Source organism: Cryptomeria japonica, chromosome 6, assembly GCF_030272615.1.
Source record: "Cryptomeria japonica chromosome 6, Sugi_1.0, whole genome shotgun sequence".
Taxonomy (NCBI): Eukaryota; Viridiplantae; Streptophyta; class Pinopsida; order Cupressales; family Cupressaceae; genus Cryptomeria; species Cryptomeria japonica.
The window spans coordinates 620,413,932-620,438,240 of NC_081410.1; the positions used below are offsets into that span (position 1 = coordinate 620,413,932).

General features: G+C 36.8%; 1 protein-coding gene across 3 annotated transcripts in view; it reads right to left on the bottom strand.

Annotated features, from left to right (window-relative positions):
• LOC131043638 (cullin-1) overlaps positions 1-24,309 on the bottom strand; it is an 81,251-nt gene that overhangs the window by 32,725 nt on the left and 24,217 nt on the right. For 2 of the 3 annotated variants that reach the window (XM_057976871.2, XM_057976870.2), the window contains exons 4-14: positions 15,652-15,837; positions 15,423-15,470; positions 15,088-15,291; positions 14,920-14,997; positions 14,657-14,746; positions 14,484-14,564; positions 14,274-14,336; positions 14,021-14,056; positions 2,711-2,797; positions 2,445-2,594; positions 2,304-2,359 (exon numbers count right to left, since the gene is read on the bottom strand). In XM_057976871.2, the coding sequence (XP_057832854.1) occupies positions 2,304-2,359; positions 2,445-2,594; positions 2,711-2,797; positions 14,021-14,056; positions 14,274-14,336; positions 14,484-14,564; positions 14,657-14,746; positions 14,920-14,997; positions 15,088-15,291; positions 15,423-15,470; positions 15,652-15,837 (1,079 nt within the window). The remainder of the gene's footprint in view (positions 1-2,303; positions 2,360-2,444; positions 2,595-2,710; positions 2,798-14,020; positions 14,057-14,273; positions 14,337-14,483; positions 14,565-14,656; positions 14,747-14,919; positions 14,998-15,087; positions 15,292-15,422; positions 15,471-15,651; positions 15,838-24,309) is intronic. The other variant, XM_057976872.2, reaches the window with a different exon arrangement.

The following is a 24,309-nucleotide window of genomic DNA, read 5'->3' on the forward strand; positions in this document are numbered from 1 at the left end:
TCAATATACTACATGAAAACACCTTTTCAAATAACACATGAAAAAGAAACCATGACTCCAGAAAAGATATATGTACAAATACAATTGAACCTTGCTAGTGACCATTGAAATTCTACCTTTTGGGTTTAACTTTTTAGGAATATGTTCCTAATATAGAAGAAAATGTAATGTCCCCATTTTCAGGTTCTCTAGCAGTGCAGTTGTCACTTTTGGGTTTATGTCAACTTGTTCAAAGGTAATTTGATGTTACCCAATTAGCTCAGATGGTTCAAAGGAATCATATGACGCTTTCAAATGTTATTCTTGGGGGGAGCATCTTATTTTAGTAAGTCACCTAGTCAAGCCTGTTTCAGAAAAGTTCCCTAAAAGGCAATGTTCCACAGAGTTTCCTAACAGAGGACGGGGATACACGGGGACAGGTTTTGGGGACTAGGGGACCAAGGGCCTAAATTTGGGGATGGCGAGGGGACGACAGGGGGACAGCAGTGCTGATATAAAAATAGAGGTGAATTTAAATCTTCAAGGCAAAATCTGCAATATAACATCTCTGTGAGTGCCCCATGAAAGGCCAACTAGTTTTCATGAAGTTAAAGATTGCAATCAGTATGTAATGGCATGTGCCATATAGCAAGCGACCTGGTGGCATCCCCAATAGAAGTGGCAGAAGTGTTGGTGCTATGGGAGGACATTTCCCCTAAGTCTCGGAAATGACCCCCTACAGGTGATGCATGTTTTTTTGGGGGGGGGAGGGGGAGAGGGGGGGGAGGGGGGTGCGTCCTCGTGGAACACTACTAAAAGGTTTATAAAGGGGAATTGAGAGATCATTTGGTATGCTTTGAGTTTATTATTTCTAATAGTTCTCTCTGAAAAAAACCTACGTGGTTTCTTGAGTTGGATTTAGTTCAGCTCAAGCTTTGTTAAGACGAAAACCTTTGCAAGGAACATCTTCTACGTTAATGAAAAATCCAATCCAGAGGATTACTTAGTGAAATCACATAGAGATCACAGCTGGGCTTCATCGTGGATGATTTCAGTTGTATTTACAGTCTTGAGGGAGCAAATTGAAAGAATTATATGCAAGTTAATTTCCTTTAATTGCAGGCTGTACAGCCTAAAGAGTACCATGAGCATAGAGGAAGGTCGTGCTTGGGGTTTGAAGAGGTTTCCATTGCAATTTAGAGATGTTTAGGGTCTGCACTGCCATTTGTATCCATTTCATGACATTTGGATAAATTATTGAAGATTGCATCCAAACTTACAAGTGCCAATTAGCTGATTTCAATACCAATTCAGTCTATTTCAATGTTGCATTTTTATTTAATGACCCAGGTTGCTCATACTTTTGGGAAAGTGTATTTTCATATCAGAAATAAAATCTGGAATTTTCAGCTTCATATATTTCTTAGTTTGACATTCTGAGTTGTTAAATTGCTGCAAGTTACTTTATTACCTGCACTTTGTTTATCATCTCAAAACCATTGCAAAAGACATAACAAACAAAAAGAAAACTAAGACAAAACAGGGCAGCATATTACAGAGAAAAACAAATGTTTATTTTCGATTTATATTTAAAATAAAAAGATTGTTCCCACAATAAAAGACAATGTCACTGATACAAGTATCATGTATCTAACTTAAATAAAGGAATGAAAAGGGGTAAGTCAGGAAACTTAGTACATTTTTTTATGGAAGACAACGTGAGCATCAGAGACAAATGTGGCTGAAACAAAACACCAATTCATTTTCCAAAAGTTTTCAGTGACATTTTCCAGCAATTTTGCAGGAAATGTCTTATGAAACAATAATCCAAAGTTTCAATTTCAAAAGCTCTTCCACATAAAAGTGCAATCGACTATCATCAATGAAATATCAAATATGTATTCACAAATATGAATATATTCTTGTGCAGATATAGCAAATTGTTTTATTTAATTAATTCTTTCTTTTTCTGTTATTTTTTAGCATATTCTATCGAGATTGACAAGTTTCTACAGACTCCTGAATCCCAACAGGAAGACGCACGAAATCTACAATAAAACTTCTTTGGGCTCACAAATCCCTCCTATAAACTTATTGGCAAGTACTCGCCAACCTTCATGTCTATCCTCGGCTATAGTCCATGTACACACCTTCGACCTCTTTCCACAAAAGAAAGTTTAAATAAATTGGAAGCATTTTGGACAACTGTTTACTGCTGCTGCTCAAACAATACTAAAAATTTTATCACAGGTTATCTTGTATAGCCAATGGATTCAGAAAATGGATTCTTAAATCCTTCAGAAAGTAAATGCCAGAGAACATACCTATAAAATTCTGCAAAGAGATCTTTATCACTAATGTATGCAAGAAGCTTTACCACCTGCAAAATTTATAACTGATGCAATTAGAACTTGGATTAGGTAAGTCCTTTGTAACCTAAGTAATTCAAAATAAAAAGGAGCCACCTTCTCAAGAGTGTCTTCAATGGCATCATCGCTTAGTTTTTCACTGCCACCTTTTTTCAATATGTTGTCACAAAATGTGGCCAGTAATTCTGCACTTGTGCTCCCTGCAACTCCTTTATTGCAAAACACCTCGAATGCTTCTTTTAGCGCCTAATCAAATTTAAGAAAATAAAACAATTCAGGTATAGCACATCAGTAATGAAATTTACTGTAAAACGAATACAAGAAAATAGAAGCACAGTAAACAATCATTGGTTTAAACTAACCTTATGAAAAAGGGAATGGTTAACAAAGCACATACTGACATACTGCATGTACTTGTCATGTAATTCAATAACCTCCCACACAAATGCCTGAAAATCAATTGGGAATTAAAGGAATAAGTAGACTTGAAATTTGAAAACATTTCTATTATAAATTTATTAGTGATACAACAAACAGAAATGACTACAATATAATACTTCCTACTGCTTAATTTTTCTTTAAAATGAAACTAAGCACATCGTTGTCCAAAACCAGCAAATCTGTAGATTATATTTATCGGAGCTGGAAATCAAGGACAGATTAGTTACCAGCAGGTCAAAATCAATATTATAAACAAAAATCTGCTCATAAAAAGTCAATGATTATTTGTTAGAAGTGATTCGGTTCAAACCTCTAAAGCCAGTGTTTATAAAGTTGTTTATAAAATCAAGGTTTACCTTTTACCTTTGTTCCAAATGAATACCAAAGATAAGCAGCTCCCTTCATTGGAAGCTCTTTCTAACTTAAGAGATATCTTCTAAATAAGCAAATCTTGAGAAAACTGAAAAACATTTGCTACTTTCCATTAATTCCGTAGGCTGGGTATAAATAAAGTAAACTACTACTTTAGTCAAATTGTCCACAAGAAGACACAAATCTTATCACCCATGATTGTGTCGATTCTCTGACCTCAAATTTATTTTTCCATAATTTGTTTTTGATAAAATTATTGTATACTTTTCTTTATCCCTTATATGTATGCAGATACTTGTCTGCACAATCTCTGTTCATCTTTAATGCCATGATTAGCTGTGCGTTATGGTCCAGCCCATGCCATACATTGCCAGTATGTACAAGCCTAGAGCTTAGTATGCAGTCTGACAAGCATTGAGAATTTTAAGGTCAATAGGAAAAGCACAAAGTTTTACTTACAGCAAGATATGTAGAGCACTCAATCTTATGATCCAAACACAAGAACACCGAACAACTGTATCATTAAATCTGACAGGCATTAACAATTTTATGGTCAATTCAAAAACTAGAAATTTTCACTCTTGCTGATATGTACAAGCCTCAAACTGATTATGCTGTCTGACAGGCACTAAAAATTTTATGGTCAATCCAAAAACCACAAATTCTCACTCATAGAAAACTATGTATAGAACTTGAGCTTATGACCAAAACCCAAGACTACTCAGAACAATTGCATTACATCATTAAATATCCTTGTACTAAACAAAAACTGAAAAGCTAGTTTTGGCCCATTCTTAAATGCTTTCCATGAGATGGTCCAGCAACTGGCAAGTGTTCCCAAGAAGATACCTCAATATAAATCAAAAAAAATGACAGATATGGTTAAAAACAACATCCTTTTTGGTTAGATAGCACGCCTTCTAGATAGGCAAACTTTAATAATTATTTAATCAACACTGTCCTATTTATGTTGAAATTATTTATCTATTTATAGTACATCAAATAGTAAACATTATCAATGAGATTAAGAATTCCCTCCTATGATTATTATGTGTTTTGACTTCTTTAGTCTATTCTACCTCCCTCTTAATATCTTGGTTTGCAATCTCCTCACATTTTTCCTCATCCTGATGATGGATCACAGAGAATGATCCAATACATTCATGTTAAAAAAATTTATGCACTTATATCCAGATGTATTCTTAATTTCACTAATATAGACTCTGGAAATCTCATGTCTGTTATACTTACAAACATTATGAGCACTAAATAAGGACTCGTATCTGAAAAATAAATTGAATGAATGATTCAATAATCGGATGATTACATTGAACGATATACACACATATATATAGAGGTTACAAGACGATGTTCTATAATTAGAACATAACGTTAAAGTAAAAGATTAAAGAGCTAAAAGCTAATTAACTAGAAAGAAAAAGCTAAATGCTAAATAAAGCTTAAAAGCTAATTAATTAAAAAGAAAAAGCTAAATGCTAAATAAAGCTTAAAAGCTAATTAACTAAAAAGTTAAATGACCATTAAACAAAGAACTAAATATAGGTGACTAAAATATAATTAAATATTCTAATACCCTCCCTTAATGGTCATGCTATCTATCACATCAAGCTGCCCTCTAAATTTGAGAACTTTGCCGGGCTCAAGGACTTGGTGAGGATATCTACAGTCTGATCTTCTGTAGGAATGTACTGCAGTATCACTAATCCATCTTCAACATGCTAGCGGATAAAATGACAATGACGCTCCACATGCTTTGTCCGCTCATGGAAGACTGGATTTTTGGCTAATTTTAGAACCCCTTGATTATAACAAAACAAGGGAGTAGGTCCTGGTTGAGACATTTGCATGTCTGCAAGCATCCTACGTAGCCAAATTGCCTCACATGCTGCCTTAACAGTTCCCCGATACTCTACTTCGGTCGAGGAAAGAGCTATTGCCTGTTGCTTCTTGCTGGTCCATGTGACTGCACCTGTACCCAAGCTGAAAACATACTCAGAAGTTGACTTTCTGTCATCAACACAACCTGCCCAATCTGAGTCTGTAAAACCAACCAGCCTAGGATCTTTGCTTCTACTATACAGAATGCCAAAACCAAGAGTGCCCTTCACATATCTAAGCACACGCTTCGCTGCAATCCAATGTTCAACTTTTGGGGTTGACATGAAGCGAGAAATATGGCTCACAACATAACTTATGTCAGGTCTAGTGGCGGTGAGATAGATGAGGCTGCCCACTAGTTGCCTGAATGAAGACTCATCCACTACAGGTGAATCTGATTTGGCTGATAATTTGAGCCCTATCTCCATAGGTGTAGATGCAAGTTTACAATCTTGCATTCGAAACTTATCGAGTAGGCTCTTGGCATACTTTGACTGAGAAATGAATATGTAGCTATCAGTCTGCCAAACCTGTACACCGAGACAATAATGGAGAAGTCCCAAATCTGTCATATCAAAATGCTGACACAAATTTTGTTTGACGTGCATGATCAGATGTGCTGCATTGCCAGTAATGATGAGATCATCAACATAGACTACTAAAAATAGAATATCATCACTAGTATGTTTGACATACAAATTGGGATCTGAAGGACTCCTCTGAAAGCCTTTATCAATCAAGTACTTATCAATTTTGATGTACCATGCACGAGGAGCCTGTTTGAGGCCATAGAGTGCTTTGACTAGTCTACATACCTAGTGTTCCTTACCGACAACCTTGAAACCTGGAGGTTGCGTCATGTAGACTTCTTCCTACAAATCACCATTGAGAAAGGCACTCTTGACGTCCATTTGATGGACTTTCCATCCAAATTGAGCTGAGAGAGCAAGGACAAGCCTAATGGTACTCATCTTGGCTGTGGGAGCAAATGTCTCTTCATAGTCGATGACCTCCTTCTGTGAAAACCCTTTTGCCACCAACTGAGCCTTGTACTTATCAAGACTTCCATCAGCTTTATACTTGACTTTAAACACCCATTTGCAGCCAATGGGCTTCTTTCTTGGAGGAAGATCAGACAATACCCAAGTGTTGTTTTTCAGAAGACTATGTTGCTCTGTTGCCATAGCCTTTTCCCATTCAGGGACACCTTTAGCCTCTATATAAATATTGTGAATGTTGGCCATAAGAGCAAAATTAACTGTGTGTTGTTGGCTCTTACCTCTAACGGATCTACCCTCAATGAGCTCATCATCATGAAGATCACCAATGGTCTGGGCCCACCACTTAGGCCGGAGAGTAGAAGTACCAACATCTACTACAGGATGAAGAGTGCCTGGAATATCTAGAGCAAGCTCCTCTGGATGTGGATCGAGAAGATCTTGAGGAAAGTCAGGGGGTGCAATGTCATGCCTAGGAGACCCCACAACTTGAGAGTCAACTAAATCCCTCCCATCAAGTGGAGCTAAGGGAAGACGAACACCCATACTTACAGCCTTTGGAGGGTGATCCTCAGAGCTCAAATCAGGAGAGGAAGGCTGAAAAGGCCCTCTTTCTTCATCAAATACATCTCGACTGAATATGAGGTGATTAGTGTCTATATCAACCAGCCGATAAGCCTTGTGGTTGTCACTGTAGCCGATGAACATCAATTTTTGACTCTTTGGATCCAGTTTGGTGCGCGTGGTATCTGGAATCCAAACATAAGTTGTAGAACCAAAAACTTTCAAATGACTGATTTTGGGCTTCCTGCCAGACCAAGCTTCCTCTGGAGTCATCTTCTTAACGACCTTTGTGGGAGACCGGTTCAGAAGGTAGACTGCACTGAAGACCGCTTCCGCCCAAAAGTGTTTTGGAACATTTCTATGCTCCAACATAAACCGAGCCATCTCAATGACTGTACGGTTCCTGCACTCAACAACACTGTTCTGCTGTGGGGTGTAAGGTGTGGTAAGCTAATGCTTAATGCCATGTGATACACAAAAGTTGGTGAACTCTGTAGAACAAAATTCCCCTCCATTGTCGGACCGAAGAGTGACTATCTGATAGCTAGACTCTTTTTCCACTAAGGCCTTAAACGTTTGAAACATGGTGAACACCTTTGATTTCTGCTTAAGAAAATAAACCCACATGCGTCTGCTGAAATCATCAACAAATAATAGAAAATACCTACATCCAGTGACTGATGGAGTGTTCGTGGGACCACAGATGTCTGCATGAATGAGTTGCAAGACCTTGGATGCTCTCCAAGCGTCTCCATCTGAAAACGGAGTCCTATGTTGCTTTCCAGCTTGACACGCTCCGCAAACTCCATGATCCTGAGTTTGAATCTCAGGTAATCCTATGACTAGATCCTCTTGAACCAACTGAGAGAGATAGTGGACATTGAGATGCCCATATCGCTGATGCCAAAGAGTGCTGATGGAAGTACTCCTAGCTGCCATGGTGAGCTCTTGAGAACCAATAGAATCAACAAGTCTATAAAGACCATGATCCTCAATATCAACTGCAACTGTAGTGTGAGTCTCCCTGTCAACAATGCTGCACTTATGCAACCTGAAGACGACATCTAGCTGTGGTGAATGCTGCATAATCTGACTGACTGATAGTAGATTGAGCTTCATACCAAGTACAAAGTATACATTGAGGAATATTAAATCCCTCCCACCAAATGAAATCTGAACGTTGCCCTTGCCGACAACAGTATACTCTTCACCTCCACCAAAGATCACTGAATCAATGAAAGGCATGTACTCTGTAAACCAATCCCGACGATGTGTGAATGTTGAGAGGCTCCAGAGTCAATGTACTGGGCTGATGATTGAACATCATCAGAGGAGGTTTGGGCCATGAACGCATAGAAGGCAGATTCCTTCTAATCAGGATGCGTGGCAGAATTGGCTTTCTACTTGGACCCTCCCTGTTTGGATTGCTGGGATGCTATCAATTTCCGACAATCTTTCACCAAATGGCCATATATATGACAGTAGGAACACTATAAGCTCTTCTTTTTGGAAGACTGCTGAGGTTGACCTTGACCTTGTCCTTTCTGCTGGAAGGACGGAGCTTTACCCTTGTACTTATGCAAAGCTGAGGCTGTGAAAGCCTGTTCAGTGGATGAACTAGCACTGCTTCCAAACTGTTGCTTCCATCAATCTTGTTGGAGCAGCTTGTTGCAAAGATCAGGAAACTTCAAATCAACACTAGTAGAGGAGATATTGAGTGTATCAATGAAATGCTTGTAGGATCTGGGAAGGCTTTTCAGCGTGATCACTACCATATCCTCTTCCACCATGGTTTGGCCTGTAGCTTCTAACCGATCACGAATGTCCTTGATCTTCGTAAGATGTGCCTGGATAGATGACTTCTAATCCATCATGATAGAAAACAACATATTCTTCAGAAAGAAAGCTCGGCTCTTGTCGGACGTTTCATGAAAATCCTTCAAAAGATCCCAGATTTCTTTTGTTGTTTTACCTGAAGGCACCTGTGGGAGTTGATCATCTGTGACAGAGAGTTTGATAAGCCTAATAGCCTCTCGATTCTTCACATCATGTTTGTCTTGATCATCACCTGCTGTTGTAGGACGAGATTCCTTGCCCAAAACAAGCTGATCAAGGCAACGATACTCAAAGATGGTAAGCATACGATGTTTCCAGGTGTTGTAGTTGCGGTCGTTGAACTTCTGACTGTGTTCCAACATGATGTTGGTTAATGATGCTATCACGGAAATCAAGGTTGATCGAGGTCAACTAAGTGAAAGCAAGAGACAGAAGAATTAGATTTTTTTTTAAATCAGAATAGAAACAGCTGCTGAAAAAACTGAAACCCTATAGGAGAATTCTGGCACGAATTTCGAGGTTTGGAAGAAACGAGGTTTGGAAGAAACCCATAAATTAAATTTTTTCTACACACTTAAAACAGCATAAATGGTGCCAAAAAAAAAAAAAAATCCCAACATCCACAGAAATAGCAGAAATTGTGAACTGTTTTTAAATTCCAAGGCAAATTTGCTGGCACAAAAATTGAGGCATGGAAAATGAGGCACCCAGAAAAATCTGAGACCAACCCAAAAAAGCTCTCAGAAAACCCACCAAGAATCTCAAAACAAAATGCAAATCCGACGGCTCAAAAATTGAGGCATGAAAAACGATGCACCCAGAAAAATATGACAACGACCCAATTGAGCTCTCGAAAAACCCACCAAGAATCTGCAACCAAAATTAAATTTCGACTTGAACTGAAAGGTCAAAACCCTAGTCGAAAATTGCAAAAACCCTAGGAAAATTTTCAACCTGCAAAAAAAAAAAAACTGCCCAGGAAGAGAAAAATTCTGTTTTTAAAAAAAAAACAGTTTTAAAAAAATCTCTTCAATAAAAACTTCGAAAAATTTTAATAACAAAAATTTTCGAAATTTTTAATTTCCATGCTCTGATACCATGAAAAATAAATTGAATGAATGATTCAATAATCGGATGATTACATTGAACGATATACACACGTATATATAGAAGTTACAAGACGATGTTCTATAATTAGAACATAACATTAAAGTAAATGATTAAAGAGCTAAAAGCTAAATTAAGCTTAAAAGCTAATTAACTAAAAAGAAAAAGCTAAATGCTAAATAAAGCTTAAAAGCTAAATGACCATTAAACAAGGAACTAAATATAGGTGACTAAAATATAATTAAATATTCTAATAGTATCAGGTCTCCCTCCATTTGAAAACTTTGCCATTTAGACATTTTCAATAGAAATAAAAATGGAAATCCCCTAAGGAATTTTAGTGTATCATCCTGCTATATTTTCTATCATACAGTCTCTAAAAGCTAAAATCTTAGCCTCTTTAGTAACAAGTAATCAGTCATTGGTGGCTTATATCGATAAATTGCTCATCTGATATTTTACAGCCACTGTTCAGAGGAAGCCATTTAGCAAACCTAGTGACAATGGAGAGCAACTCTACTGAGAATTTGAAGTCACAGTCAGAGTCTAGGGAGTTCTATAGATTCCTCCCAGTAAAGGTTAAGCATTACATGTTTAAATCCACAAACTGACAATGCACTTTGGAACCTTTATCTGTAAGGACAACTGAAGCCATGATTTGTAAAAAGAAATACAGAAATCATGCTATGCCTATGAGTGTCCAAAGTAAGTCAAAGAGACTTGGTAAGTACACCCACTTACAATAGGGCAATACTAGGTTACAAAAGAACCCTAGAAGCTGAAAAGTGACTAAGACTAAAGCTCAGATCCAATCAAAAATCTCAAGAGGGGATGTAAAGTGTAAACCCTTGGCACAAAGAAAGCCACTAACATTTACCAGTGCCGCCGCAAACCAATTCAAGATCTAGTTGTAGCCGTAAAAGAATGCCCCAAGCTAAAGGAGCATTGTTGAACAACCTTATAAGGAAGTACAACACTTCACATCTATCATCTAAGGAAAGCAAGCATCCAAAGATGGGAAGAACTAGCATCACTCACCTCCCTATATATCCCACGCTACAAACTAGAGAACTATAAAGCCCATTGAACCAAGATATGCGAGTAACAAGCAAAGGTAGATACTGTCATGTTGATATGGCGCCATTTGTGTAGACTAGTCGAACTAAAGGGATGATTAGTAACATCAATGTTCATAACTAGACACAAGAAAAGAGGTAATCCACCCAGTTGCCTAGACTAGCCCAGTATTATCCTTCATTCAAGGGTGACAACTTCCTAAAACAAAAGAACCAAATGTCTACAGTAAAGATAAAGGAAGGTGGTGGGTAAAGGACCTCCTAATCCTCAAACAATAGTACCTCCCATTGAGATCATAATAAGCAAAAAATCTTAAAATAAACTATTCCTCATTCTCCATCTCATGGAGAGAGCAATAATGGCATATCCCATGTCCACAAGAGATTGTGATCTAACTTTACTCGTAGTAGGTAGAAGTAGACCCTCAATTGTCCAAGAGCTATACTCAAGCCATGAGATCAATGGTGCTAGAGATAGTTGGGTCAAAGACCAATCCCAACAACTACTTCTAAGAAGCATTCTTTCATGGATCTTTCGGATGGGGGATGAGAAAACATTGGTGACGGGTTGCCAAGATGGGGGGACTGTGGACCCAAATTTGGAGACAGCAGGGAGACAATGGCTAGTAGTGCAAATATAATATGGGACAGAACTTTAGGGGCAGCACCCCTCATGGGTATCTAGGGGAAGCCATTTTTCATTATTTTATCATTGTGTTTTCTTCAACACCAAATCCTCATTACTTCTGACCAGGTCTTCATTCTTCAGAGACTTAACAGTGACGCTGCAGAATCTGCCCAGTCTAAACGATGAGGGCTGCACACTTGAAGACATGAAAATCATCATTCTTGATCTTTTTGTTTATTTTCTTCTCAAATTTTAGAAACTTCCAACAGCAGTCAGCAGAAATAAAAAAAGTAACAGCTAAAAGAGTGTGCATCAAGTATCATTAAGGAAAAACAGTAACAGCTATTTTGAATTTAATGGTCTATTTTGCTTCCAATACCATGTAAATATTCTTCATTCTTCAAAAGTAAACCATTTGTACATGCCATCATCTTGTTTGTCTATTCAATGATTTGACACAAATCAAAACCATAGCATAACATAGAGAAACTTCATTTGACTTTATCTTAAATGATTTTTTAATTTTAAAAATTGACTTTTATACTGCCTGAGCCAAGGAGATTACTCAGGGTCTCCAAGACAGCCAAGGGACTTCTCTACGTCCCAAAGACAACCTCAACATTCTCAACAGGGGGGAATGTCCCAGACAAGACATCCTGGAAATGTCCCCACACCCCAAAAATGTCCCGGTTTTAGAAACATGGCATTTTGAGTGGAGGGAGGTGCACATCATTATGCAACTATATTAAAAAGCCATATTGGAGTTAAAAGAAGGTTGACGAAAAGGTGAAGTGACCTAAATATGCTGTAACTAAATGTCCTCTATAACAAGTACAACTCTATTCATCCCATCCTTCAAGTAAAGAAGTCACTGAAGCATTGACTAAATATCTTAGTGAAGTAATCCAATTAACAGGGAGGGCAATTAACCATAGGAGCAAACTACCATTGAAATACCGGCATACAGTGTAGTAATCAAACAAAGCCCAAGGAAGCAACACTGAACTACATACGAATGCTTCTCCAAATGTCAGCAATAAGGAACACTGTTTTGAAGATAGTAGAAAAATTTCAGATTTTAAGGACAGCCAGTGGATGACAATTCAAATAATAAATAATTAATATACAAATAAATAAAAAGTGATGTAACGTTCATTTGTAACGTAAGATAAATATGAGGTTTTGTGGTAAATACTCAGAACAGTCCAAGTGGTTGAGCTTAATTGGCTAAAGCATCGAGTTCTCATCATGGAGACTCAAAATTCAAATCCCAAAGGGACATCTAATATGGAATTCTAAGTTGTGACTCTTCGTCTTCCATAGTTGGCTTCTAGTGTAGAGGTTGTTTCTAAATAAGTGGATTTCTAAGTTGTGACTCTTAGCCTTCTATAGGTGGATTCTAGTGTACTTGCTCAAAAGGAGCTGATATTAGTCTCATTGTTGTGCTTGCAAGAACTTGTATTCGTCTCATGTTGAGGCTGCTCATAGAGTGTAATATTTGTGAATGATTAGCAAAATGAATAAAAAATACTCAGAGCACAAGTTTATGAAGGAATGACTAATCATACTCAAAAAAATAAGAAGGTTCTAGGCTTTTGTGTTGTATCAGTTCAATTATTTTTAAATATGTTTTCCTTTTTTAAGTAGTTGGGTATTTGGGTATGGCCAGGGGACATCACCTGGCCATCCCTGGGAGCACAAAAGCATCCCTAAAATTCAGGGGAAAAAAATGGTGCACCCCTAGAAAATTCACTTCTCTCATCCAACACAGTCTAGATACCTGGAGAAACACTCTCAAGAGACTGCTACATACAATATACAATATCTACAATAAAAATACACACTATATTAGAATGCATATAAGAAAAAAAATTGACCAGAAGGAAACCAGTAGAAAAAAGGAGATGAGATTAACAGCATGTAGTCTGCACAGTCCATATTAAAAATAATAACAAACCTTCTGGCTTTAACTGTGTGCAATTTTTATCAACATTTCAGATCAAACTTCATGATCCATCATTAAGATGAGATAGCCAGAGATGAGGAGATGGGGTGTAAAGGTTCGCAAAACAAAGTTAGTTTGTAGTCATGATCAAATGCATTTTGAGAGGCGATTAAAAAGAAACTTACAGTGTAATCGGTAGAAATTATTTAAAAGCAAAAATAATTTAGTTGGAAAAAATTCATAATCTACAGAGTGATGTACACAGTTTGCATTAGATTTTCTTAACGCTGAAATCATAAACAGTAGTTCCAGAAGATAGAAATTTGCCGGATGTCACATATTTTATTTTTGGGAACCAGTTAACAGAAATGCATTCTGATTAGTAAACCCCACATGTGGTCCTCAAGCACCTAGATAAAGCTTATGATTGCTTAAATGTTAAAACACTAGTGCAGAGAAAAATAAATTTCTTCTAAATGCCAGAAATTTTTGCATCAAATGTTATATTCAGCATTCTAATTTAAATGTTTTTTATTGTTGGAAGTATTGATCTTTCAATTAAGGCATTTTTCATGCCCACCATGTTTAGTTCAAATTTCAAAGGGGTTTCAGAAAATATTTATTTTGGCATCAAATCGCTGCATGTTCTTGTGTATTTACATATGACAACTTGTATTATAATTTCTTAGTCATGCAACTTCAAAAACCTAGACCATTATATTTTAATTCCATGTATTTGGTTTTAGTTAGTCCTGACTCTTACAAGTAGATTGCATTAACATAACAAAGAACAAATGTGTACACACCTGCTCCTGTGCCCCAACTGTGTCTTTTTTCTCAACCTGCATCACAACAAAAATTATTTTTGATAGCATAGTCAATATCTAAATGCTAAATATTTTTCCACAAGTTTCCATGCAAATACAAAGCATGTGAAATGGTCAATGGATTGTGAAGATGCACAAACGTAATAGCACTCAGCAGCCCACAAAAAATATTTTCCTTTCTTACACTCAATTAGACATCATCAAATAGCATTTTAAAATAAAAATATTTCACCTTTTTATTGCTGGCTGCATCTTCTGCTTGTTTGACAAGCATTGTTCCCTCATCAGTAACATGCTGAAAGGAAAAGTAAAATAGTCAGGACTTGGAATGCTTAACATACCTGCAAAATGTCCTATTCTCTTATTATCTGATTTCATTTTTTAAGAAGATCAAAATTGCAAAGTTATAATCATAAACTAACAAAGCTGAAAGGAGAAATACCTGTTTAAATATTTGTGCTACTGGCTCCAAACCTTTCGGTATCTTATGAAACAACCTATACATTCTTGAAAGGTCTTCTACCTGCAGAAAATAATCAGTTTCAATTCAATCATGCATTGTAAGCATACATAATAGAAAATAAGGTCAAATTTAAAACTGATCCATAATAATACCTTATCATCTCTAAGCAAGGAATGACACCCTGAATGTTCCTTTTCCAGAAGTTGACTTTCATACTGGGAAAGCAATTCATGTTGTACTTTCTAAACAGAAACATAAAAATAAAATAAAAAGATACGAATTCAGTATAAAGCAATTGAGTCAAGTTAGGTGTTATGATGACACAAATTACTGAAAACTATCAAATGAAAATATTTTTATGTGCAAACTCTGATTCATAAAACCTATAACACAAACTTCAGAGCAGGAATCTCACCTCCAATAACTTTTGCTCACTCTCTGCATGCAAATAATGATCAACTCTTTCTTTCTCTCGTTTCAAACATTCTTCTGCCTGTAATCAGTAGCAATTTTTCCTTTTAAGTTTGATTCCCAAGGGAAGTTCATCAAGAAAATTAGCATGGAAATTATCAAATTTAATCACCTTTAGCATATAATCTGGACATGAATCTTCCAGAATCCATGAAGCAGACTTTCGAGAATAATATGCAGCACTGTCTTCCAACATGGTTACTTCAAAGTCGGTCTCATAGTAATCCATATTCCCCATCCCAATCTCCACAAAAATACCCAAAATATTTTTCAGCAAAGAACGGTCTATTTGTTCTCCTTCACGTTCTCGATCAATCTAAGACAGTCAATGTACCCAATATTTTAATGCAGCAAAATCACAGTGAAATAGTGTAAAGTTAAACAACCAACAATGATGCTATCACTTGACCATGTGTGGCATAAGATAGACTATACAAGTCCACATACCAATGTAATGAGTGCATCTCTTACATTAATCTTTATTTCCTCATAAACCTGCAAGGAGAAAAAATGAATGGGAATTTCCATTTCTAGCTGTCATTTACAGTTTTAAAACTTCACATTTGATATTTCTGGAGGTTATCAATGATGCCAACTTGCTCAGATAAAAAGAAATATCACACAAGAAGTAGACTCATTAAGACAATCAAAAACTCGTGTACAAGAATACAATTACCAGTTCACGAAAACATATAAGGCCAACTTCATTAAGAGTTGGAAGGGAACGCCTTGGAATGAAATAACGATCCAGATAGGTAAAGAACCGAGATAACCATCGGACCATTAATTTGTGGTTATCCCATCGTCTCACAAGCTCTCTCAACATAAACTCATCATGTTTTTCCCTTAACGCAGGTAACACCTGAGTACAGCCAAGAAAGTTATACAAAACCAGCTTTTATTCCAACATTAACTAGCTAACAATATGAACTCTCTGAAAATGTCAACTTCCCTAGTAAAAGAAAAAATCAGGCCTTATATTTTCTGGTGAAAACAATAGAATCTACTAAAATCTCTAAAAGTGGAATGAGCGGCAGAATAATTAAAAACAACATTGATAATCCTAGCAGATGTCTCTTCCTCAAATATATTTCTAATAAATTTGGCACCTATCACCACCAAACAAAGAAGAAAGCAATGTGACAGCTTCATCTTTTACCTTTAAGAGAGATTTTTTGAAGAATTTAATCATCAATTTACTGATTATGAGTTGAAGATAAAGATTTCTGCTCAAATGTTACCCATTGACTTTACTAGGTTACCTTTGATTGCTCAAATGTTACCCATTCACATTATTTTATGACGTGAATAATGAAACAATCAGTTTTATCATGTGCATGATGAAACAATCTCTAAGACATCTTGATCTCAATTATCAGCATGTTATTTCACCTGCCTTCTATAAATAATAATATAGACAACAGTAAGTTGTCATTGTTTCATATTCAAAGAAAAAATATCCTGTTCAAGGGGCATTGAAAAAATAGCATTTTCAAGGGTCATTTGCATTCTGCAATTACAATATGCACTTAAAGCAATAAACAGAGTGTTCTTGTCAAAAACTTTTTAAGTCAGATCCTTAATTGTTAAAAAAAAGATGGAGCCGTAAAAACTCTATTCAAGGATGTTTAACTTGTTTTGAACAAAAGAAAATTAGGGTACCATGGAACCTTTCTGTTTGAAAGGTCTGTCAGACTAGTCATATATACCCTATATGCTTGTACTAGATGTGGCTGTCGCTGACCATGCCATCAAAATAGATGATTATGAAGATGTTGCTTTAGAGCTTCAGGCTACCATTAATTGACAACAATGATATTTACTGGGACTAATGAAACACATTGGCATAGCCAACTATTTAAGGAGTCCATGATTCATCTTGAACATTGTTCTTTCAGCATCCTCGTTGGATGGGACATTTCAATAGAATAATTTAAGGATCATTTAAATAGGAAATTTTCTACATAACAATAGAATAAGTTATGGTTCATTTACTTAAGAAATTTTCAATTTTACCAGTTCGTTACATTTTCCCCCTGGATTTGGGTCTGATCTGTACTAGATTCAGATTCAGGATCAATTTGCAGTTGGATTTCAGCAGGGCGCACTTTTTTTGCCTACAAGTTCATCCCCAACAAACCTATGCAAAACTGGACAGAGCGTAGGAGGATGCCAGCACACCAACAGCAACCCCATCTAATTTTTGACAAACTTTTTTTTGTTCTTTTACTTTTTAATACTTTTCAGCCTTTGTGACAAAAACAGGCGAAAATAAATCCCTAACACTTAAAGAGCCATATAAACCCTTTGAAACACTAAAACTGACTGACTTTACCCATTTTGACTACTGAAGACAAAACCTCTTCCTTGTTGAACTTTAATTCTCGTTTGTCATTACACAAATAGAGCTAAAGATTGATCATTGAAGGTTCCAGATCAGCTGAATTGCTCTTCCTACATATGTGCAAGAGAAATGAAATTTTTATAAAACGAGATAAAGCATTTTTGGTAGTTCAGTATTTTGTTTTATAAACAAACCCTTGTTTTGTCTTCATTCTTCTATGAGTGTATCCGTGTGCTTAAAATTTTATTTTTTTTGGTATTTAGTTTTATAAACAAACTCTTGTTTTGTTTCCATTCTTCTATGAATGTATCAGAATGCTTGAAATTTTAATATATATATGAAACTTGTTGTTATAGGGATTACAATGGTGGCTAGTTCAAGCTTAATGGGGCGACCCGGCTTCAAAATAGACCAAAATTCTCTTTGGAACCAGTTCGCCGGTTTGCCAAAATTTTGAAAATGGATTTTAGGTTTGTTTGGGTTCGTTAGTACAAAAAACATGTAAAATTCATATATATATGTATATGTACACACACATGTATGTATGTATGTATATATATGTATGTACATATATATATGTATATGTACATCTATATATACATATATATATGTACATATATATATATAGATATATATATATATAGATGTACATATATTAATATATGTACATATACATATATATAGGTATGTACATATATTAATGTATGTACATACATATATATATATATGTGTACATATATGTACATACATGTATGTATATATATACATATAAGTATATAAGCTTGAACTAGCCACCATTGTAATCCCTATGACAACAAATTTGATATATGTATGTATATAAGCTTGAGCTAGCCCCCATTGTAATCCCTATGACAACAAGTTTGATATATATATTAAAATTTAAAGCATTCTGATAGATTGATACATGTGTGTACACATATACATATATGTACATACAGATACATACATATATACATGTGTGTGTAAATACATATCTGTACATACATATGTACAGATACATACATATATACATGTGTGTGTATATACATATACATATATGTACATACATATACATACATATATATGTATGTGTATGTGTATGTGTATATATGTATATATATATGTGTAAATATTAATATATATATCAATGAATTATGAATTTATGAAAAAATGTTCACTTTAATACATTGTTGATAAACTTTAAATTTAACATATAACACAATCGGTGATCACTATTGTTTCACGTGCCTATGCAAAAATCCTCCTTTGACCAATCGTGCAATCTGTAACCACAAGCTGCAATTGCAAACGCCTTGACTACCACTATGTTGTTGACTGCAAATGCCTTGACTGCTCACTCGAACCTACAACAAACCCAGACGCAGACCTAGCTCGAACCGGAACTAAGCTCCTACCCACACTCGCATCTGGGCTGCTGCAAGTGCTAAACCCAATAAAATATACACAGGAGTAGGAGCAAGAAGATAAAGTATCAAGCCATAGAGAAAACAATCTTTTCTTGCCAAAGAAAGGATCTCATGAAATGAAGCCCCGTCTGCCCCCATCTAATCCTAAAGTGATATATGACATGGATAAGCCTTGTCTGAAAGTGATATATGATGGCATAGACTTAATGATTCAAAGACAGTCCTAAATGTGAAAAAGTTAAACCTTGAAACTTTCTTCAAATAGAGACAAAATTATTGAAGAGAGACGGAACACAACAACACACCACTACATCACTAAGATCCTTTCTATGTAGGATTGCCCCATATAACAATTTTGAAATCGTTGAAGGCTACAAGACAGCCATTTAATAGAATAGCCACTACTCAATAGCTAACTAACGATGCCCTAGAATTAGACGAGGAATTCATGATGTTAAAGTATGATCTACTGAATCTTAGTGTAGCACACAAGAAATTGAAGGAACAATTACACTGCTATATAAACGATTCTTGCTCCTTCAATTCCTATGTTTCAGACTACATCAACAACTTCTGAACGAATTGAAATGCTGAAAGGAAAGATAGAAGAATTAGGGTCCTTGTTGGGTGAGACCAAGGAAGAGAGATACAGCAAACACAACAGCTGACAAACTAAGGGCTGAAATAATAGATCTTTTCCAAGCAACTACTTATCATAGGACCCAACTCTTTGCCAAGTCCTATGATCACTTGTGGGAATCATTTGAGACAATCAAGAAGGTAATCAAGAAACATAAGGCAGCAATGAACATTGTGCAGGGGTAAACAAAAGACGGCTGGTATGTATAATATACATTAGCACAAGAAGACTGCAAGTGCCAAAGCTCCTAGAGTTGCAGCATTGGAGGAAATTTGTGGTTTGATAAAACAAGCACGATCCTATATTGAGCATGTAGACAAGGGTTTGAGTGAAAAGGCCAAGGAATTCCAAGCACTGAATTATCTGAAAAAACCCATTCCAAAAAATAAATAAGGGAACCTCAAGAGGCTAGAAGATTGGAAAGAGTAATTCTAGGTTATGGTATATGTATTCTCTACTCCTCTTCTCCAAAATGATTACCCAACATCTGAGCAGTCAACAGTGCTATGGAGGTGATTATGAGTCATGACAATGCAAATGCATATACCCTTTTTCGTAAAGGAGACTAGAGCTTTATTGGTTTCGGTGCCCAAACCCCCTCGTCTCAAAGACCAGGACATCTCGAAGACTTTGAGATGGAGACACCACGTCCCACCACCGCCAACAAGATGGCCGAGAAGTCTTGAGACATCTGGAAGTCTCAGAGGTGCCCCGGAGACGACTGGGCGTCTCACGAGCATCTCCCGTTTTTTGATGCCCAAAACATTTTTTTTTCTAATTTCAATTTTTTTTTAATTTTCGAGTTATTGGTAAACCCTAATCTTATGTGGGCCCCATGTATGCCTTCCAAAGTCTCGAAGGCCCCCTCAAATCCTCTCATTTTCTCACATTTTGTTTTCTAATTTTTTAACCAGCTAGTTGAAGGGGAGAGAAAATAGTGTTTGAAGGAGTGAAAAGAGGCTGGTTGAGTGAGTGCAAGTGCAAGAGGAGTGACAAGGAGCAAGAAGAGGAGGAGGAAGATTCTACTTCAAGTTGGAGAGATTTTTCAAGCTCAAGGTAAGTGTTTTTTGTTGTTTTTTCAATTTTGTTTGCTTTATTTTCTGATTTTCAATTTTTTTTGTTGTTTTTTCTTTGTTTCATTTTCAAAATCAGACTTGATGTTGAATCTTGAGGGAAAAAAGAAGAATGTAACATTGGAATCATTCTTCATTTTGCCCTCAAGATTCAACATCAACTCTGATTTATTTGTTTTCAAATTAAAATAGGCTGAAACTAGGCACTTATTGAATTTATTTTTAAATTTTCATTTTCATTTTTCATTTTTGTGAAAAGCAATGTCGCAGTGAGCTCTCATGATATAAGTGAAGATGAGCTATAAATGCATTCTCATAGTGGAAATGAATCAGACTATGAACCTGAGGCTAAGGGGGGTGACCATGGGGCTGATCCGGAAGTCCAAACTAGTTCCATGGCAAGTGCACCAGCTAGTATGGATTGCCCCTCAAAGATATTGGCATAATATGCTAAGGGTCCTTTTGATCCTAAGTCTCCTCTCAAACAGTTTGCAACAAAATTACCAGACACAGGGACATCAAATGGTGGCACAAGGAAGTGGAGATGCAATTTTTGCAGTGTAGAATTGGTTGGCAGCATTACTAGAGTTAATGCACACTTCCTTTTTATTCAAGGGAAAGGTGTGGAACCATGTGCTTTTTTGCAAAAAGCTGCAAATGTCCATTATAGAATTGAGATCAACAAGCTTTGGGGTGTTCCTGAGGACAGTGTAGTTGCAATGCCTACTACTTTGTCTCGTAGGACACAAGTTCAGCAGACCCAACCAGTTGCATCTAGTCATACATTGCAGGCGAGATCAAGAATGATGTTAGGACCTTCGTCAACTCAGTCTCAGAGTGATGTGGACCAGTCACGAGAGGGTAAGGGGAAACGCAAGCTGCAAGTGCAAAGTAACCCCATAGCTGATTTGTTCAATGTGCAGCTTAAGGATGAGGTAGATGATGCCATTGGCAAGTTCTTCTTTGCCAATGGCATCCCATTTCATGTAGGACCATCATATGTGCCACCAGGAGAGAACAAATTAAGGACCTCAATCTTGGATAAGAACTATTACAAGATCAACATTATGATGGAGAAAATGAAGGCATGTTGGGTAGAATCTGGATGCAGCATAATTATGGATGGGTGGACGGACATTAGGCATTGTCCACTCATCAAGATCATGGTTACATGTGCAGAGGGCCCATACTTTCTTAGGGCAGTTGATTGTACAAGGCATTGCAAAGATGCTAATTTTCAATTTGAGGTCCTCGGTGAGGCTATTGAGGAGGTTGGGCCACAAAATGTGGTCCAAGTTGTAATGTCCCACACTTTGGAAACTGGAAGAAGAAATCACTATTAATATTCTGAGCATCAACCATCGACGTTAATTAATATTGCCGTAGGGGAACAACACAATTAGCACCCTGAATTTACGTATCTTCAAGAGGAGCAGACACAACCATCTAATATCGTGGTCCATCATTGGATCAAAAACCTCATAACCCCTATCTCACACCACGACAGAAAGGGCAGAATTCCCCCTCTACTGCAGATCGCCTTGTAATTACATAAGTTCCAGAATTATATCTGAAACGACAGTTATTCTATATTGATTCATTCCGAGCATTGTTTTCAGACTATATAACATTTGTATGAGCATAGGTTGAGTATATGTCTCAACGTTAATTCTCTACTGTTCCACTAAATATCTATTACCAGCATTCACAAAGTTTTAGTGTCCCTGTCAAAGAGAAGTCTCTTGCTGTTGGGTTCTGAATCAACTTCCTGAACTAACATAAGGGGACATTACACTGAGGGGCTCATAAGAGATCATAAGGACCCTGAGTCGAGGAACCTCGTTACATCCTCTATCCCACCCTCACAAGATGTTGTTTGTATATAAATAAGAAAGTGCAAGAGGGAGAATGGTGATGAGATCCTCCTCTAGGTAGCCCACCTCATGGTAGTTGACCGATGGTTCCATGAAGCCAAGGGAGTGTAAGATGGAGTCCACCGCTCTTGGACTTAGAGGGGAAGGAAATTCAGGACACCCTATTGTATCTTTCCAAACTCCATCATGGTTGATTATTGAGGGAGTTTCAATCACAAGAAAAGGATAAGGATGGAAGTGATGAAGGAAAATGGTGATAGGATACCTCACTAGGTATCCTATCTCATGGTAGTTTGACCGGTGGTCACATGAGGCCAAGAGGGCTCTAGCTTTCACTCCGCTCTTGGGCCTAGGATAGAGGATCTCTTGGACACCTTATCGTTCCTCCTTACTCCCACTCTCTTATGGTTGAGTTCCGAAAAGGAATTAGATATATCTATGGTTAAGTTAATGTTCTTGACCCTAGGTATAGAGAATTTATGTTTAATATCCTTTTTAGAAGATTTAAATTATGGTTTATATACATTTCAATGGTTTCCTAACCTATTGCAGGATCTCAATCACATACACATCTTGTTCCATATGTAGTTTTACATAAAATGGTGATTTAGGGCAAGAACTAGGGTTTTTACAAAAAAAAGTAGCAGCATGTTTATTCTACGAGTGTTTCGAAAGCCATATCATTTTGGGAATCATTTTGAACATTCCATGATCATTGCTTGAGGACAAGCAATCTTGAGTGGGGCGGACTGTAATGTCCCTACTTGGGAATAGAATTTAATAACAAATAATAATAATAATAAAATACAAAAGAATAAAAAATAAATTTTAAATTAAAATATAAAATAATATAATTAAATATAATTCAAAATTTAATTAAGTTAATGAATGGTCAAAAGACATGGAAGGAAAAGTTGTGACTCCCTCAAACATGGGATATAAAAGGGAAAAGAGAACCTCATTTGAGAAGGGGATAATTTTGGGAATCAGAAGTGCAAATCTGACTTAAATAAGAAGTGCAGATATGATTGGGAAAGGTTGTGTCCCTTTCAAAGGGCAGAAGTAATGAAGAGTTGCACTCTTTCAAAAGGGTGCTAATGGTGAAAGCGTGTGTCTCTTGCCAAAGGGCATCCATAATGAAGAGGTGTGACCTCTCCCTCACATTGAGAGATATAAAGGAAAGGAATCAAAAGCCTCCAATGAGAGCACCATTGATCAGATCAGAACCGTTATTAAGTTACAGGCAGTAACATCCTTGTTCTTGGTGGTATGCACAGGAATTATGGAAAAGAAAGGAAGAAAAATACATAGCAGAGATTATTGAATCAGAATATAAGAGGGTCCCGTTAGGGGACATTACACAAGTAGTGACAGATGCAACACATGTGCAGAGTTGCAAGGAAACTTATTAAGACAGCCTATAGACTTATTATGACTCCATGTGTGCATGCCATGAACAATGCACTCAAAGACATGGGGAAGATTGGGTGGATTAGTGGGGTGGTCACTGATGCGAAAGATGTGCAGAATTTTATCTGCAACCACCACACTTTACATGCACTCTTTAGGACCTTTGCGAAGGAGGAGTTCTTGAAACCTATTGAGACCAGATATGCATCCTATGTCATTCTCTGTTGCAAGAGGCACTGCAACACATGGTTATGACTATAGATTGGGATCGGTGGGCTAAGGCCAAGATAGAGTAGGGGAGGAGGCTGAAGGAGATAGTGAAGAGTGATGTGTTTTGGAGTGATGCAAAATACATAATCTCCATCATTGCTCCAGTTTTTTAAGTCATCAAATATGGGGGCAGGGATGTGCCTACACTTGGAGAGGTGTAATTCTATGCTTGACCAAATGAGAGTTGTTGTGCGTGCGAAGGACCCCAGTTTAGCATTCTATAATGAACACATTCGGCCAATCATTCAGCGTAGACAATACAAGCACAACACTGCCTTGCATATGGCTACCTATTC